This window comes from Poecilia reticulata, chromosome 6 (genome assembly GCF_904066995.2).
Source record: "Poecilia reticulata chromosome 6, P_reticulata-male-v2, whole genome shotgun sequence".
Lineage (NCBI taxonomy): Eukaryota > Metazoa > Chordata > Actinopteri > Cyprinodontiformes > Poeciliidae > Poecilia > Poecilia reticulata.
In genome coordinates, this window is record NC_088835.1 from 14,438,989 (window position 1) to 14,457,570 (window position 18,582).

The window sequence follows — 18,582 nt, forward strand, 5'->3', positions numbered from 1 at the left end:
TATTTTTAACTGAGTTTATTATTACAACCAGCAAATACAGCCAGCTTTTAAAACCTGACCTTCTAGTCAGTCAGGTTGTCTTCATCTACACATCCCCTCACCTCACTGTGCACCCGGCACACACACACACACACACGCACACGCCTGCACACTCACATCCGTATTTTGTGTTAAGTCTGCAAATCTACAGCTGCAGCAGGTTGAAAGGATCTCACCAGACCTGCAACCACCAGGATTGCATGTTACAAGCTGAATCATCATAAAGGTCAGTGTGTGGCGACGCCTGGTGGCTAAAAAGACTACTAACACTTAAATACAATAGTCAAAATTGAACAAATATACAAAAACCGACTGTCGGTTTAAAACTGCACTTTAAAAATAGCAAATTAAACCCATCATCAGTGAACACGTAACGTGATAACAACATACATTATTTGACTAATGCAGTTGGGGCCATAGAACTGCAAAATTGATGCACAAACAAAAAATGAAACAAACAAAAAAATAAAACAAAAATATTAAAAACAATATCACTGCACATCTTTGGTCTCTTCCGACAGCATTAATTTCCTATTGACACCGCAAACATAGAATGCAAATGTTTTCATAAATGATATAACATTATAATAACCTAACCTAATAACCTTAATTTAACCTTAGCAATCTTAATTGAAAATAGCTAAGCCAAAAAATGAAACAAAATAAAAAATGTACTTTACTCTTTTAGTTTGTCTTTTCTTTTCTTAGCGCAGTAATGAATGATAAGCTGATAAATTATAAAAATGACTTTAGTGTCAAAATGCTGGGGGGGGGGCTGAATTTGGCCCTGTTTTCAGAGCCCAATCCTCTTCCGTAGTTTTTCTGTAGTCCATGACAACGGTGCAACAAACTTATGTTAACTTCAGTGTCGTGGCATCCGATACTTGATTCTATCGTTTACGTCAAGTAAACGATGGAAAACGATACTCTGTCATTTTCACGACAGAGTACGTGAAAATGTAACAAATGAAACTTTTAATTGATTATATTTCAGTATATTCAATTATAATCAGTATAATCAATCAGATATAAAGTGCAGCTAAAAAACAGCTAGCTGTTAGGTTGCCGCCGGGATAAGCTAGCTGTTAGCTAATATAAGCCAATATGGCGCAGGAAATTTGACAAATTTGTAACTTCGTGTTTCGACTTTGAGAAGGAAGAATATTCACTCCTTGGAAGCGACCATAAAACCCACGGACAATACTCTGTAAGTAAACCCTGTCATATATTAGCAGTATGGGTTTTGTTCTGTGAGATGTGTGTTTATGGCTTAAGTGGTGTGCGTGATTTATTTTAAGGTACTCAACATTTTTTTCAGAAGCTTGTGTACCTGCCCAGTTTTAGAGTTTTTAAAGCATGTTATACCTTTTATTAATCGATCTTCAAGTGTATTATCCCAAGCAGTTGAATACCAAGCAAATTTGGAGAAAAAGCTATTGGCATTTCAGTTTTGCAGCAGATGGCAAAGTAAACCTTTTCCCACTACATATGAATTCAAGATAGTAGTACTTTTTTCCAACAATAAGACTTAAAAACAGCTAATGGGAATAAAGTAAATTTCAATACAAATTTCATCCTATCCCACATTGCTAACTTATTTATTTTGTAAAAATTAATTTGTGTTCCAGTTTTAAAACTGTACTGTTGAAGTATTTTTGCCTTTCTTTTGAGAGGCTTCTTGGAAATCTCCATGTTGTCTTACAATGTCTAAACCCTTAAACTTAATAGCAAGGTCTAAATAATTGAATAAAAACTATCAATTGTTATTACCAATGATCTCAATTCAGTAGATATGAATAACTATTTAGCAGCGACTTAACAAATGCAAACTCAATATAGTTAATTTTCAAAGTTAATTTTAAAAATCACATAGAAAATGTAGGATTTGTTTAAAATGTTTTTGTTTTCTGTGGTACAGTCAATCATGAAATAATTTAAGCATCTTAAGATCTGATTGGTAACCTGCAGAGAAACTTAGTTGCAGAGCATACCGATCATTTTCCCTTTGGCATTGCTTAACTTGCTGGCGAATACTTTCGATGGATAAAATTGAGTTAAAGATTTTTTAAAAATCTATTTCAATAAATTGATTAAAAATGTGGATAACTATTTTAAAATGCTTTCATTTATTTAACACATGTATCTGTCGTTTTATTCAAGTTATTGTACTGGTGCTTAAATAGACAAACAGCTAGCAGCTAAGTTTCCAGGAAAAAAATACCTCCTAAAAGTGTGGAGAGGTACTACTTAAAACCCCCTTAAGAGATTATTTCAAAGTCAGATTCTTGGATGTGCAATTCAAAGGTTGAATCTAGGCACAATAATGCAACTCTTCTTGTCCGATGAGAATCAAAATAATCCCTTAACCAATAAGTGGTTTTTAGACATTCAAATTAAGTGGTTTAGTGTGTGAGAAGAGGTATGAACAGTATTTAGGAGGGCAAAGTTACAATTTCATATGGTGGGATCTTGTTATTGTTACGTTTACGAGAGATGGAATGTTTTGTGGTCATAATGTTTTGGAGCATGTATTGCATTGAGATGCACCAAGAGTTATTACAGCATAATTAGAGGAATCCCTGGTAACATTATTATTATTATTATTATTTATTATTATTATTATTATTATACCTGGGTAAGGATGATGTACATCAGATATTGCTAAAAGCAACTTTAAAGTCAGCTCACTCTTTCCTTTTAATGATATTATCCTCTTGCTAATAAATCCTGGACACTGACTGCCTTTTGTCACCAGGTGGCAGCAATGAGGCAAATATTCTGCCTGTTTTTTGGCACGAGTAACTTCAAAAACTGTGTCCGTTTTTCAAACATTAACTGTATAATCCTTGTATCCTTAGTAAAGTCTCTCACAAGACTCCTATGCAGTAAATGCAGTCATGGCAATCCATTTGCTGAATTTTAAAGGATAAAAACACTCTTAGATGCTTTTGTTAATTGCACTTGCAGTATGCATAAAATGTTGTGTTTAAATAGCAAAAGCACTATGTGAATTAGTAAAGTCAACAAGAACACTTGGAGCAAAGTCACAGCTGTGGGTCGATATAGGCTACTCTTGAGCTCTGTTGTCCTCTTTGGTTTTACCTCCAGGCATTGAGCACTACTTCAATCTTGAAACAAAATTAGGACTCTTGAACATTCAGCCTCTGGAAAATATAAGCAAAATATTTCAGAAAGCTGAGGGGAAAAAAAGCCAAGTATGTGGTAAAGTCAATTAAACGTAGCTAACCTGCTGTCTGAGGGCTTGCATGGACGTGTACTCAATATGCTCCCTCTTTTTCTGGATCCAGTCAGGCTCATCTGGTATCAGGGCAGCCATGATCACCTTTACTAACATCAGGACATGCTGCAAATACACAGAGATGAAATTACACCAGCGGACATCAACGAAGGGATTATTTGGGATCCCACCTTCGCTCTTACCTCCACCATAACAGCCCCCATCAGAAGGTTGGTGCCGCTGATCCCAGCCTCCTGACTCATCTTCTGCAGACGCGGAGACAGCAGCAGTAGCCAGCAGTTGGACACCACTGACACAAAACTCAAGACCTCAAAGGCAACCTAAAACGGAAGACTGATATAAGCAGAGGTCTACAAATTTGTTTTTTGGATTTTAATATGCTTTTTTTTTTTTACTGAAACTGACCTTCCACACACCCATACTGGCCACAGGAGGATAAAAGGGTTTGCGGAAGAGTTTGCAAATTTTGTAAGCGTCCGATCTGATTTCTGTTAGGTTGTTGAGGAGCAGCAGGACAGCAGTCAAAGGAAACACACATGAGAAAAGACTCAAATACCCAAACTGCACCAGCAGCTCGATGTATTCTGCAAACAGCCCCTGTGGTTGAAAAAGCAGATTGGTATGTTGCTTTTAATCAAAGCCTGGTTGTGAGATGTTTATTGCGATTCGGAGCACTCACCGGAAAAGTAGGCAGGGTGCCTTGGTTCCGAAATTTGTCCTCTTTTGGGTCGTCTTCCTTCTCTTTCCTGTGGGGGGCGCTAATGAATCGGTCCACAAGGAAAGGTATGACCACCTCTGTTACCTGGTTCACCAGCTGAGTGATGATCAGCAAAGAAGCTAAACGCTTTAAACGGATGGAAACAGCGTGTGAAAATCTGATTGTATATCTTGTGGTCAATCATGATTTAGCTCGTTTGTAAGCAAAATCCTGCAACTTACAAAAAGTAAAAATCTTTGTAGAAAGTTAGGGAGCAATAAATTAATAATCCCATGAAATAAACAAAGAAAAATCTCTTAATTATATATAGTTTTAGGTTAGATTAAATGTAAAAAAAAAATAAACTTCTTTACTCCCAAAGGAAAAAAAAAAAAGTTAGATTGCAAAGATGCTAAAGCAAAGTAGATTAATGTCCCCCATCCGATAAACAAAAATAGGAATATAAGTTTCTGTAAGTCGCAATAGGACATATTTTCTTGGACACAGCCCCTCTAGTGCTGGGCTGAAGATCTTTGTTACCTTTCGAAGCAGCGGCACATCCTGCTTGAAGAAGGCAATATGGAAGAGCACTGCAAAGTTATTGAAGAAGGTGAACTGAAAGGCAAAAGGAAAGAGTCATATTAGTGTCGACTGTTTGGAGCTGTTTGGACAAATATCCAGAAAGCAAAAGAGAGAGAGAGCTAACCACTAAGATTTTGCCTGTCAGATGGTTGTCGTAGGCAGACGCCTCTCTGTGATTCTCTAAGGAAAGAATTACAGTTTGAGTTTCTTAGACAAAAGAAATTATAATAGACCATCTCTAACACATGACTCCTTCCTAAGATGACAGATATTTTTACTGCATAATAAATTTCCTCTCCCCGATATGTTTTCTTCATGTATCTCACCATATTCCGTCAGAGAATCTGCAACTTTCCTGTAAACTGTGGCAAGCATATTTGTGTAAACAATATGGAGCACTGAGGGCACGTAGAGAAAAGTCTGAGATATCATGGAGTCCCAGTCTTTGTGCAGCCACTTCACCCGGGCCTCTGCCCAGTAGAAACACATCATTCCCAGAACCACCAGTCCTGCAGGATAAAATGCAACGTGTGTATCAGACACCTGAAGCACTTTGACTCACACTTTGGTTGTTGTTTGGAAACGTACCTAGGAACAGCCCCACCACCGGGACAGACACCAGCGCCATACGCAGGTCCCTCTTCCATTCGGGGAACAGTGGCTCCACACGACCGGTCACAGGGTTGACCCCGAGGTCGCCGTGGAAACCCGGCCGTGGCTCTGCGAAGCGTTCTGCGAGGTTCAGTGTGCCCCACTTGTACGACAGTGTGGAACTGCGGCGTTTCCACAGCTCTATGACAACCGTGGACCAGAGCATGCTGAACACGGCCTGAAGCATGTGGCCGCTGATGAGAGGCTCTGGTTCATCCTGGACTTCCCCCTCCTGAGACCCAGAGACTGACTGCAGCATCTCCCTCTGAACCTCTCCTGTAACGGGCAGGAACATATTTTTAGATTATGTAAATCAATATCCTGTGTTTGATTCTACTAGATCCAAACAAGACAAACATCAAGGTCCTGATGAAAATGTTTAACTGTGGATATCTTATTTCAGGCCACAAGGCACCAGATATTCTTGTAATCTTAAGGGTCTTGATCAATAATTGTTTGACATCTATCTGTCCATCTATCTATTGATTATTTGTGCTGCTGTTTGCAGGTTACATATTTAAAGCCTGACAAGGACTTTAAAAAAATATCAAAATTTGGGTCTGGAGAAGTATGGATTTTTGATTTAGAAATTTGGAAGAAAAAATGTCTCACTATATTATAAAATAAGCACAATTTTGATCGTTTACATTCATCACCTTATTTAATTACATCAAGTAGCTAAGTTCTCTTAGCTACTTGATGTAGCTAAGAAAACTTAGCTACATGAAATCCATTCAGTGAAATGGATTTCACTAAATGAAGCCATAAAATCATCAGTACAATTCGTCCAAACCTACTTGAGAAATATGCGATGAACAGGCCCAGTATTGCCGGTGGAAGGAGAGACCAGGTGTAGAAATCGAGGAAGCTGAAGTAGAAGGCCACAGAACTACCAAAATACTCGTTAACTTTGTCTGGGAAAATGGACAGAAGGCGTGTACTGCATTAGTGTTATATTTTTGTCAGCTAATCTAGTCATGCACTCCTTTGGAAGGCAGAAGATTGTTTTAAGTGTAAACTTGTATTGACATACCCAGTGGCTGAGACAGCTGATTCCCAGAGTACCAAGATTCACTAAGGTCCTTTAGCTTGTCTGGGTTGTGGAGAGGAAACGTGTCTACGACGACGCCAGCTTGTCCTAGCTTCTGCCCTGCAGAAGCACATAGTCCAAATGATCTGTGGTCATTTATAGGAAGGTCAGTGGAGGGAAGGTAGTATCTGAGGGTGGTGCATGGCATCTGAGGATAGTGAGATGGTGATGAGGCACAAAAGAAAGCGATTTTACACAAGCAGGGTTGGAGTGTTAAATTCTGGAGCGCCAACAGGCTGTAGAACCAGCATTATTCATCTCAGGAGACTTAAATCCAAGCAAACACTGGTAGATTGTCTTTTGTGTTGGAGGAAATGGGAAATGATTCAGTAGCATGTGAGTGTCTTCTTTCTCTGTGTTGATATGAAACACAATGAGGCTACTCACAGATGTTGTCTCTCTTCTGCAGTGTGCAGCTGTCGGGCAGGCCGGGTATCCTCAGGTCCTTCTGGGCCCGCAGACCGTCCAGCTCGTACTTTATGATGTACTGTCGCTCAGCCGACGTTAGAAACACCTCCATGTTGTCTGTTACACATGTTACACAATACTTAAAATTGTGTAACATTACCGACAGCACATGTAAAGTCTGGTGGCGTGCCAGGCTTATAATACACATGGGGGAAACCCTGCTTTGTATTCTACTGACATTGTTTCTTATTTCTTTCTATGTTTCCTTTTTGTTCCCATGTTCTCTTCTTTGTTCTTCTTTCCAGTTATTTTCCCAGACTTCACATTAAACCCATTTCTACTGTAGATATATTTGCCGTAAATTCATGGTAAACTTCAGGGTTTTTTTTATGTTTTGAAATGGTCATTCAGCAAAGGGAATTCTGGAAAGTTGAGTTTGGAAACGTCAAACTTATGTAGAGCCATCATATGAATACGCTGGTTCTCTATGTCTGAAGCAGAGCTGCTACTAATGGTTTTAATGTTTACTGCCAGGTTTATTACCTCAGGTGAGACAAAAAACTTCATTGGGGGTAAGATAAAATACAAAACCCAGATGCAGTTACTGCTGCCATCTCCAAATGTGGACTAGTTGTCACAAGGTTGCGGCCTGATGATGTCTGCACATGCACAGAGATAATTACTTGGCAGCAGCGTTACGGCTGCTGCTTCCTTAAACGATGACTCACTATGTTAAACATCGGATTCCAGGAATCTGTTTAAGTATTTTTCAGGAGGCAAAACTCCTCAAATTCTGTTTTAAATGGGTCACAAAGACACAATTTGTCCTAATTACTTAGTCTGCTAAAAATGCTAAAGAAAACAAAATAACAGTTTTTCAGATTCAAAGAAAGGTTTGGTACCAAAACAATATAATTCCCAGAGAACTGATAGCTGGTGTAGCTTGGTGTAGAGGGTTACCGTTAACTTTGCTCAAAGAGTAGCATAAAGCAAACGCGATGTTGAGGACCAGATCATTATCTGAATGTAATTCTTTCAATTAAGTATGTAATAATAAACTCTAAATATAATCATTGTCTTCTGGCAACGATTGACGACCTATGCAACAAATCAATTAAAAGTGACCCCCCCCCATACTGAAAACATGAGGTGTACCTTTGTGTTGTCCTACACACTGGTCCCTTGGAGGAAAAAACCCCCCACATCTTTTAAAGATTTCTATAAAAGTATGATGCATCTTCTTTGCTTAATGAACACCATTACTTATTTCAGTCCTAACCCTTAAATATAAGACACTCCACATGTTCCATCAAGATACATGTCTGATTTATCTACCTGAATCTCTGAAGTTGTCTCTGTCGTTGTAAGCGAAGGCCTCCATTTCACCAGTGTGGTAGATCTTGCACAGACCCAGCTCCTCTGTGGCTCGCAGTAACGTACAGCGCGGCGCAGACAACACGATGATGTTACCTGTGGCGTCCTCGCCTGGGTGAGCCAATAACCCGGCACCTGAAGCGAGCGTTTCAAAAGTTAGAACCCGGCATTAGCAACTTAGTTTGTTTGACTTGTTTGCTGTATCCTGTGAGAAATTTGATGCAGACTAAATCCAGCCTGTTCCTGGAACGATTCATCTGTTCGATTGATTTGCTGCAACACTGAGATCCTCATAAACATTTAATCTACTGTATGTTTTTTTTTTTGTTTTGCTCCAGGAAGCCGCTGGAAACTGAGACCTTACCTCCATCGTTCTGAGGAGCGCCGATCAGTTTGATGAGCCAGCGTTTCGTCTCGGGGACGGCCTTCTTTCCGAGCTTCACCAGAACCAGAGGCTCGACCCGCTCCGAGGCACAGCAGGGGCAGCTGACTTTGGTCCAGCGTGGCGTAAAGGAGGAGGCGCTCAGTTTGCTCGGCAGCTTCCCGCCCGCAGCCTCCCCACCCAACTGCTGGGCGGGTTCACCTGGACCACCAGGCACACCGCCATCATCAGCTGCCTTACTCATGGTGAGACTGGAAGCAAACCACAACCAAAGTGAACATTTATACCCCTGTCATTATTATTCTCCAACAAGACATCTGTGCAACTGCATCTCCACAGTCTGTTTGGTCTTCAGATTTTCAGAAGTGCTAGAAAATTCAGACGCGTTCAACAAATAAATTAGAATTTTTACCAGCATTTCTTTCATGTCGCTGATTATCTTCACAAGAACTAATAAAAATTTGAAGTCACACAGATTACAACTGAATAGTACTTTTTCCACTTAGCTTTTCTTGACTGGGGGGAAATTAAAATTATATATAATTGTTGTAAAAAAGGAAAAAGCCACCCTGTTCTACGCTTAACCAATCCAGGTGAAGAAGAGGAAACTTCAGCAGTTTCTATTTATGTACGCTGATGCCATAATTTCTTTTAAGGTCGAGGAATTTAAATTATTCATTTGGGTTTGCATGTCAGTAAAACCAATACAAATCCTAATATATGGTAGCTGACATAACAGAAACACAGTGCAGCTTGTTATGTTGACATGTTAGATGAATAAAAGGAAAGACCTAAGGCCACAATACATTTGTATCGTTTTCTGGTTTAAAAACAACAGAAAACAATTTTACTTGAACAGCAAAATCTCAAGTTGTTATAACTGTGTTATTACCAGTCTGCAGCCATTAATAGCTGTTTTTAAACCAGTGTCGTCCTCCACATTGATTAAAGGTTTTACCAGCCTCTGATAGAATTTAGGCTGCAGCAATTACATATTGTTATGTAGTCATATAACAGTCCTAATTTTCATTTGCATCATCTGCTCTTTCATAGCGACATGGGGAGCCATATAGATTTACATGTGACCCTGAGCCAACTTTACATTTGTTGGTATTTCAGTGGTGGCTGCAGACACGAGATACGGATCGGGATTGAATTCGTCAGGAAGCTGCGTGTCTTTCAGTGAAACACCGGATCCAGATAAAACTCGTGTTGTGACTGCGCCGTAACTTTAAGACACACAGAGTGAACTGAAAGTGGTTAAACACTTCCTGCTGTCTCTGAAGTGCTCCTGAACGGATTCTGTCGACACTCAGAAAGGCGTTTCGGGGCGAGGAAGAGGATGAGTCAGGAAATACTATACCTGGTAGGGCGCTGATGATGTTGGGGTGGTTCTGCTCTCCACTCCTTCGTCAGGCCCTCCGCAAACTCCTGTCTGAATGCACATAACCAGAAGGCAGCATGAAAGCAGCACCGCCTGAGTAGAAACCAGAAGGAAGTCCGTCTGCAGACTCTTACCCAGCTCCAGACGGTGCTTCCTCCCAGCTTTCACTCAGTGTGGTGTTGATGTGTGCGGGTTTGTTGGACAGGAATGCGGAGGAACTTCTCTGGCTCTGCAGGGCGTGGACGGTTGTTTGGTTTTGTTTCAGACTCCTCCCTCCTGCCAGCTGCCGGTTTTACAGCTGCAGTAGTAGCCCAGGGTCCTACTGCCCCACAGCTGACGCTCGCTGAAATAACATTTGCAATGAGTATATTATTTTTTGAAATTATTAAAAACAAATAAAAAACTTTTAAAAAACCTCAAAACATCTTTAAGATGTTTATGAAACGAAGCACGGTTGGTACACAACCTCTGGTGGCAGGCAGCCCCCCGTTTTATACCGTTTAAAAAGAAAATCAAAAAAGTTGTATTTGTTCCTGTAACATATTTTGTGTGTTTAGGAGGTTTGTCCAGTTCAGTCTCTAACCTGGAGGAGGTTGGTGCACCCCCTTCCCACCCCATGACAACATCAGATGTACCAGGAGCACCAAGCAAAGCTTTAATGGCTCCTGAGACTTTGGAGCAACACACCAAGTTAAGTGAACCACTGTGGTGTTAGAGATGAGTGTGACCGTATGAAGCAATGAAAATACCAGCTTTAACTAAGGAGAATGGTGATAATACTTGCTGTCATTTTAAACGAGGAAGAACGTGACAGATACGTTAATAAACTTGTAGTTGTAATACATACATGGACACCTGAATGCTACAAGTGAGCTCGTTTTGGCTCCCTCATATTTTGACCCAAAGAAATCTGATGACTTCCTGCAGTTTGACAAATTGGCATTCTCTTAATTCTCACTGCACCTTTTTCTTTTAAATTAAAATTAATAATTAAAAAAGTAAAAATTGCAAAATTTTAATCACAGGTTGTTCCATCCTGCCTGCCATTCAAATGTCAATGCTATTAACTTCTAGATCAAATCCTGTCTGATTGGTTGTCCATTCTTGTCTTACCTCTGTTTGGATGTGATCAATCTTTTCGGTTAATGACCACAAGTTCTCGTTTGAGTTAAAGTCTGGATTTTCCTGACCACAAGTCCAGGACGCCTGTGTTCTTACATTTGGACCAGTTTTCTGCAGTTCATCTTTGTACTTCCTATAGAGTTGGCTTCTTTGCTGCATTTCTTGTCCAAAGTTTTTGACCTCAACTGTGCTCTCACACCCACTTGCTGCCGAGGCTGAGCAAACTCTGCACTGGTGGAGATGCAGTTTATTGGCCTCCTGCTGATGAACTTAATCACGGTTCTTGCTGGACACTCTTTGATATCCTGAAGATTTCTTCACTGCAGCTGAATGTCACCTTGAAGTTGTTGAGGTCATTTTGATGCAAAGTGATGACAGCTGCACGCTTTTTCATTGGAGCGAGGTGATCATCCAGGATGTAGCCCACCTTCCACCCAAAGACCACTGGAGATGGCCAATGGCCAAAGTCTTAGTGAGATTATGGCTTATAGATAATGAAATACAAAAAAATATATATTTTAAGCAGAAATATCAGGCTTTTCAAATGACTGATTACTGCAGGTGTTAATTAGCAGTTTAGGGTGTGGCACCAAGAGCTTCCATTCTTCAAATATTTGAGCTACACCTGTTTGAGATATGATCTGTTCTTTAAATGAATCACAGGAAAGACCAGTGTCAGAAATATACAGACGTTTATTTACAAACATGTCTACCTTTGCATAGAAATTTAAAACTCAAAGTAAACAGATTATTGGAAATTCCTGCTGCATTTCTTTTAGCACAAAAAAGACGAGTGAAAATCACGAGTTTTAGTTTTTCACATAAGATTAGTACGTCTTTAAAATTAATAGACATCAAAAACACATATTTGTATATTTTGGTTCTTTGGAATAAAAAAAACCCCCACTGTTCAGAGTTCAGTGATTAAATCAACTCTTGAGTGAAATCTTGACATTTTTACCATCTATAAAGAAAGAAAAAAGGCAAAATGACACATTTTTGGTGACAGATCAGTTACAACTCATCCCTGTTCGCCCTCAATAAGACTTATTGCTTCACATTTTTATTGAGAAAACAAATGCAACTGTGATAACTTTGGGTTATCTAAAATAGATGCTCTTTTTATACAATCAAGCTTGTAAAGGCTGAAACTTTGCATACGACAGTTTTGTAAGAGACCTTTGCATGTGCTATGCTTGTAAATTATTTGAGTTATGTTTGTTCTGCTCTTAAGTTGTCTGCTCTCCTTTCTCTACTGTGCCAAGGGAGTCGGCTGAAGCTCGGCCAGCCGCCGCCAGGACGTCCTGCTGTCGAGTCAGATTGCTCAATCGTCACCCTCTGCAGGGATCCGAGGGGGTCAAACAAACAAGGAGCTTCACACTGAAGTGGAATCAAAGATGCTAAAACACGGGCACAAAACTGTAAGGCTCTTGTGCCTCAATGAAGGCTGAAAAGTTCAATCTGAATGCATCACTGTGATATTGAGGTCTTCGAAGCAACCAGACAGATTCTGGTCCCAAAAAATAGATTTAAACCTAACAGTGCAATACAGGATGTGATTTATTTGTAATAATGATTCCTGTTAATGATATTTAACTAACCTAACATGAATTTTAGTCAGATATCTTTTATTCTGAAAACTGTAGACATCTATTTCTATGCCTAAGTTGTTGTGATGGTTAATTCCAGAAATGTAACTCGTTATGATCAGAAGAGTCGTTAGCAAACACTTCTACTGGTTGCCTCTAGATGGCAGCAGCTGCAACTGTGCAGCTCATACTAAAATTTTGTTGGGGAAAAACAAAACCATTATTATGGTGCATGGTCTTCATTGGCCACCTTGCTTAAATATGGGAACTTTTTTTTTTCCTCCAACAAACAGTGTAAAATTCCCTGTAACCTTTGACCCCGAGATCCCCACAGCAAGACGTCCACCAACCTGGCTTCATTCCTTCAGCTCCATCCCTACGACACCTAAACACATTCATTAAATCCACACACACAGAATCCATCCATCAACGTACAGACATCAAACTCGTTCAATGAAAGCATCTCCTCTTTTGTACAAAACATCTTAAAAATATATATTTTTTACATTTTTGTGAAATCAAACTGGGAGAAAAACAGGATATTTTACAGTGGAATTGTGCTCATTTCAAAGATCTGGATCAGCAGCTACACTTGCAAACTACAGTAAAACCTCAATCCTGCTAATTAATAAATTAAAGCCCGACTGTGGAGTTGATCAGGACATCTGAAAACAAATATTTTCTGTTCACAGGTGTTTCAGCGAGTTTGGTTTTGTTGCAGGGAGATGCAAACCTTCAAACTGGAAGGATGCTGAATTAACCCAAGTTGGTTTAACTGGTAAGATTAATCATTGATGCTCAAACACTTTTGCCACATCCACCCACCGTCCATCACTTTCTTTTCCCTCTGCTTTTACCTGTTCGAATGTTTCTTAAAAATTATTTCCATGTAATCTATTAAAGCTTTACCCCCGTGCTCCTGACTGGCAATCTGTTTAACGTTTGCTTGATTAATATTGGCACAAAAGTGCAAAAACAATCACAGTGAGAATAGAGATCAGACTGGTTCTCACACATTCGTATGGCTGATCTGTAGAAAACAATGCGTTACAGTGAGTATCGATGCATCGGCTGCTGCAGCATTATGGATGCCGGAGGGGTTAGGGGGGTGGGGGGTTATAACAGGTGGACGGGTCACTAATTAGGGAGGCTGATAAGTCCAGTGGCCCTTGAGGAGAGCCATTCGTACATTAGAATTTCTCGTCAGGAATGACTGTGTTGAAGGGATGATCCCAGAACGTGGTGGTGATTCCAAAACCTGCAAAGAGAAGCGTCACAAGAGAGAGAGATCAGAAAACAGAGTGATCGTAGTTTAAAGAACCATAGAAATGTTTATGAGTGAAGCGGTTACTATCAAAACCAAAAGCAACATAATAATTATTTAAACGGGCCGTCAGCTTGACTCCTTGTCCAGGGGTCTTCAAATTCAGACCTGGAGTTCTGATGTCCTGCAACTTTTAGATGTCTCCATTTCAACACACCCGAGTCAAATAATGAGATCATCCAGCTTTATTCTGGAGAGCTGGACTGCACATGGAGGTGATTCAGCCATTTGATTCAGGTGTGTTGGAGCTGAGGACACCGGCCCTCATGACCCCTGCCCTTTCCCTTTATACCTGCCCAAAAGACACGTCTTTTGTCTGCATTGAACACGACATGGCAATATTCTGCATCATTCTAAAAACTTTTGGAAGAGGAAGTAAAGTCAACACCAGATTGTACTTTAAGGTATGGGGAGGCATCCCAGCCATAAAAGGCTGCTAGGATATTAGTTACCTTTTTTACTGATATGACATGGCAGAAATGAGACAGGAAAATCAAGTTTGACTGGTTTTCAGCATTTAAACAAATAAACAGGTTATAAAGTGAGAGGAATTTATGAATATGGTTGGCTGGTTCTGAAGTTAGGATGAGAAAGCTTTACAATAACCTGCGCAGATTAGACCAGATGTGTCCCCTTATGTTACTCCATTTACTCTGGAGCAGGAGGTCAAAAAGACCAGAAATCCAGAGCAACAAGTTGCTTTTAGTGGTGACCTTTTATAAAAGCAGTTATGTGAACTGAACAGCCTCAGTTTGATAGCAACTATAAACTGGGTTGAAGGCTTACAAGAGTTGTAAAAATAAAATCGCTGCAGTCTAAAACCACATCTAGGTCCAAACTGACTACAGGTGAAGTAGTGGCAACAATTTGCCTGGTTCAATTTGCGTGACACTTAAACTGATTTGCTCACCTGATCTCTGGTGCTCAAAGTGGTGTTTGACATGGTAGGCTTTCAGACTGTACAGATACGAGCCTTTCTTTGGCGAGCCATAGTGAAGATAGTAGTGGATCATGTCGTACACGACGTAGCCGCACAGCCCGCCGACGAACATAGACGAGCCGAGGGTCTCCGGCAGCGTCTTACAGAGCGACATGTAGAACAATCCCACCACTATGGAGGCCAACCCAGGAGGAAAGACCAGGCGAGAACCATCGTAGGGAGACTGGAGAGAAAACAACACAACCAGAAAAATCTGTGAATTTGCACTCAGATTCCTTTACTCAGACACCCTAAAGGAAATCCAGAGCAACAAGTTGCTTTTAGTGGTGACCTAACTGTGTGTAATTAATCATTGACTGACTGAGTTGTTTTGTCTTTCAAAGTATCTGTATTTAAAAACCCTAATAGTTATTTGCTACTTTCTGTTCGTCACAAAATCAATGTAAAATAAAGTTTATGGTTCTCATGCAACAGATATGGAAAAAAAAATTAAAGGATCAGAAATTACATTTCTGAATCAGTTTAAAAACATTTTATAAACCTCGGTAAATGCTGTTGCAATTAATAAAAAAATCATAATAATTAGGTGTCATCTATATCATCAAGCTTTAATAGTCTGCAACAAATGTTTTGATTTTTCTACCTAATGGAAGAGAAATTCATTAGAAAAAGTGGTTTATGCTTTTATACCTTATGGTGCTGTCCGTGCAGAAGGAAGTGTAGCGTAATGAGGTAGTAGTTATGAGCCGGCGGTTTCATGTGGAAGACGAAGCGGTGGATGCAGTACTCGATGAAGGTCCACAAGAACCAGCCCATCATGAAAAGGACCGGAAACACATGCTTTGGGACCGGTATGGAGAAATCTGCGAATCCAAACGTGCAGCGATGAAGACAAGTTTACATATCGCTTGTACAGCATGAGCACCGTCGTACACTACTGTGTCCTACCCGAGGTGAGCTCTATCCTTGTGTTGCCCTGAGCCAGGGTGGTGTAGCAGTGCCAACCAAGATAGAAGACGATAGGAAGCCAGACAACTGGGACCCAGTACCTGTAGCAACAAACCAGAAAGACTCATAAAAGGGTCATATTTGGACTAGATGAACATTGTACAGTATTTACAGTCTGTTAGGATTTTGCCTCAATTATTTTCCTCCTCATCAACATTTGTTTGGTACTGGTCCCTTAAGTGAGAGAGAATACATCCAGTCCAAATAATACGTTTTAAAACGTTAAAAATGTGGCTCATTCATACATAAATTATTCCAGTTTTAACAAGACAGTATTTGTTTTTTCATCTCATTTATTTATATAAACCATTTTGAGAGATTCTAAACCCTAACCCTACATAAATCTTATCCTGAAGTAAGATTTATGTACTCATGTCTGTAACATTACAACCTATGCAACGCTCAGCTTTACTTTCATTCTGCAGAGAACAAAGAAAGTTTTCCTGGTTGGCTTAACGACTGTCAGGAAGTTAAGAATCCAGAGAAATATTTCAGAGACCAGTAAGTGTGGATTGTGATAAAATAATCTCCCAACACATTGAGCCCAGGGAGCCTGTGTGATCAGCCCATTTCTGCTCACGCATCTGTGGCTTCACAAGAGAAAACTACAGCTTGGGAGATGAATATACTATTTTTTAGCATAATAAGTAACATTTATTACCAGGAAGTTTTGGTCGCAGCTTCCATGAAGGGGTTTCCAAATAGTCGGATGGGTCTGTCAACTGGCTGGTGAACCCATGCATCATATTTTTCTCTCAGGTTGCCGACCTGCCAGGCCAGAGGTTTCCGCCAGTCCACCAGATCCTGCACAGACGCACAACCAGAGTTTAAACTAAGAGCTACATATTTCCTCCAGCAGGTGGAGCAGAGAGTTAGACGTCCAAACAGTGATTGGCTAAAACCAGGAAGCAGTCTCATGGTAAGAACATTTGTCTGTGTGCGATGCTGCAGGTTTACTTCAACCCAATAACAATTGTAATAATTAAAGATTTTCAGTGAGTCCAAAGGCCGTCAGCCTGACGATTTTATTTTATAGCTCCTCGTGCTGCCAGCCTCACTTGGGCCATACTCCTGTGTTGCGGAGCACCACACTGATCTGTAGTCAGTTTTGTAGCATTGACAGAAATGCTTCAGCTTAGAGTTTTGGAAATGGAAAGCTGGTCTGAAGCTACACGCGTTTAATTCTGATTTTATCTGCAAAGCATAAAGAATTTTAATTGTGGTTTAAAAGACACTGATCAAACCTCAGATGACAATGAATTTGTCACAAACCCTGATATATACACACACAGAGAAAACCAAACATAATACCGCAATTATGAGAAGCTCTTAGCATTTCCATATCCACCTCAATAGTGAGCATCATGTAAATATATGCACAAACACACACGGCTTAGCTATCTGGTACATCTCTCCATCTGACTATCCAGTGACAGCAGAAACTAGCTGATTGCTCTGGTCAGTTATTCAAACAGGAAAACAGTGCTATACTGGGAAATTAAATTAAACAAGGCAGTAGAGTGAGTTCTGTGAACCAGCTGCTTTGTGTTACTTGTCAAAGGAAAATACTTTATGTGCCATCGAGTCTCGATGTCAAGTTGAACAAGGAAAGAAAAAAAGAAGTGAAAATGTTTGTCATGTGGTATAGAAAAGCACACAACTTCCTGAAAGCAATTATGTTATCTTAAAGAAACAGCTTAATTCGAGAACAGTTCCCCTGCAGCAAGCAGCAGTCTGTAGGGGTGAAACCAGAAAAACTCTCTTTTTTTTTTATATTCCTTTCTAAAAGGAATTTAAAAAATGCAGCAAATGTCCAAATTATAGTTATTCCAGGCTGCTGATCTTTTTTTAAAATTTGGCTCAACATGTCCAAAAGAAGTTCAAGTGGCTAAATAGTTTTACACTTCAGGATTGTTGCATGAAAAATATTTTTGTTAGCATTTTCTCACCTTTTGAACACAACAAGGATGCTTAAAGAATCCTTCTGAGCCTACAAGTCCAGCTAATCCTGCTCATACATCGTCATTCACTTTGTGTCCAATTGGTTTCCTGGGATTAACCATCATGCATCCAATGCAAACATTGTTCCACCTTGGAATCATTTTATCTGGGCAACTGGGTGGCAAAATACATAAATATTGTTCAAACTTCACATTATGTTAATGTCTACAATGTTAATGATACACTTAATTTAATGATCGCCCACTGCACAATTTAATAACTAAAAACTTTTGTCTTACTTTTTCCAAAGGTGAGGTTTGTTTGCATAAGGAGGCAGGTGATCTAATGTGAACAGTCATGTGTTTGTCACATGAGGCAACACAAGCTAACAATGTGTAAAACATACCTTACATTCTTGAGTCACAGTGAGGACAAATATCATTACACACTTTTGGCAAGGAACCCAATGGGGAGATTTTAGATAAATGAGAAACCGACTGAAGCTCCCGCCAAACTGTTTCACCACATGTGTGCAGTTCGATGGCTGCAGGCAGAGTTAAACAAACGCCTGGTGAATTTAACCCAGGGTTGACGAAATCAAACCGCATTGCCGCTCTGTGAAGGTAGCGTCATGAAGAGAGGTCGCACGTTACTGGGAGAACGCAAAGGCTGAAGTGTCCAGCTGTTTGACAGTTTTTTTTTTATTTTTCTTCCCCCAAAACATCAACCGAGAGAACTCTGTTCGGGACAAATGCTTTGGGGAAGTAAGCCACACCTTTGCTGCATCTCGTA

The 18,582-nt window shown here is 40.0% G+C and overlaps 3 protein-coding genes across 4 annotated transcripts in view; 1 reads left to right on the plus strand and 2 right to left on the minus strand.

Annotated features, from left to right (window-relative positions):
- On the minus strand, positions 1-10,158 carry ano10b (anoctamin 10b). Its single transcript, XM_008411681.2, has 16 exons — positions 10,001-10,158; positions 9,846-9,917; positions 8,465-8,733; positions 8,062-8,235; positions 6,706-6,843; positions 6,262-6,378; positions 6,026-6,142; positions 5,166-5,504; positions 4,904-5,086; positions 4,702-4,757; positions 4,536-4,610; positions 3,978-4,142; positions 3,704-3,895; positions 3,481-3,618; positions 3,287-3,403; positions 1-3,203 (listed from the first exon to the last, which is right to left on the minus strand). Exons 3-16 carry the CDS (start codon positions 8,724-8,726, stop codon positions 3,180-3,182), a joined length of 2,097 nt encoding a protein of 698 aa, XP_008409903.2. The 5' UTR covers positions 8,727-8,733; positions 9,846-9,917; positions 10,001-10,158; the 3' UTR covers positions 1-3,179.
- A 1,505-nt stretch (positions 10,159-11,663) lies between these two features.
- Positions 11,664-18,582, minus strand: part of fa2h (fatty acid 2-hydroxylase) — a 33,381-nt gene continuing 26,462 nt past the window's right edge. For both annotated transcript variants that reach the window (XM_008411678.3, XM_008411680.3), the window contains exons 3-7: positions 16,511-16,653; positions 15,790-15,890; positions 15,532-15,704; positions 14,812-15,064; positions 11,664-13,835 (exon numbers count right to left, since the gene is read on the minus strand). In XM_008411678.3, coding sequence (XP_008409900.1) covers positions 13,768-13,835; positions 14,812-15,064; positions 15,532-15,704; positions 15,790-15,890; positions 16,511-16,653 — 738 coding nt within the window. In that variant the 3' untranslated portion in view covers positions 11,664-13,767. The remainder of the gene's footprint in view (positions 13,836-14,811; positions 15,065-15,531; positions 15,705-15,789; positions 15,891-16,510; positions 16,654-18,582) is intronic.
- The window catches only part of LOC145551958 (uncharacterized), a 35,401-nt gene continuing 33,467 nt past the window's right edge, over positions 16,649-18,582 (plus strand). Inside the window, exon 1 of the mRNA XM_081608014.1 lies at positions 16,649-16,768. The gene's annotated coding sequence lies outside the window, so the exon portion shown is untranslated. The remainder of the gene's footprint in view (positions 16,769-18,582) is intronic.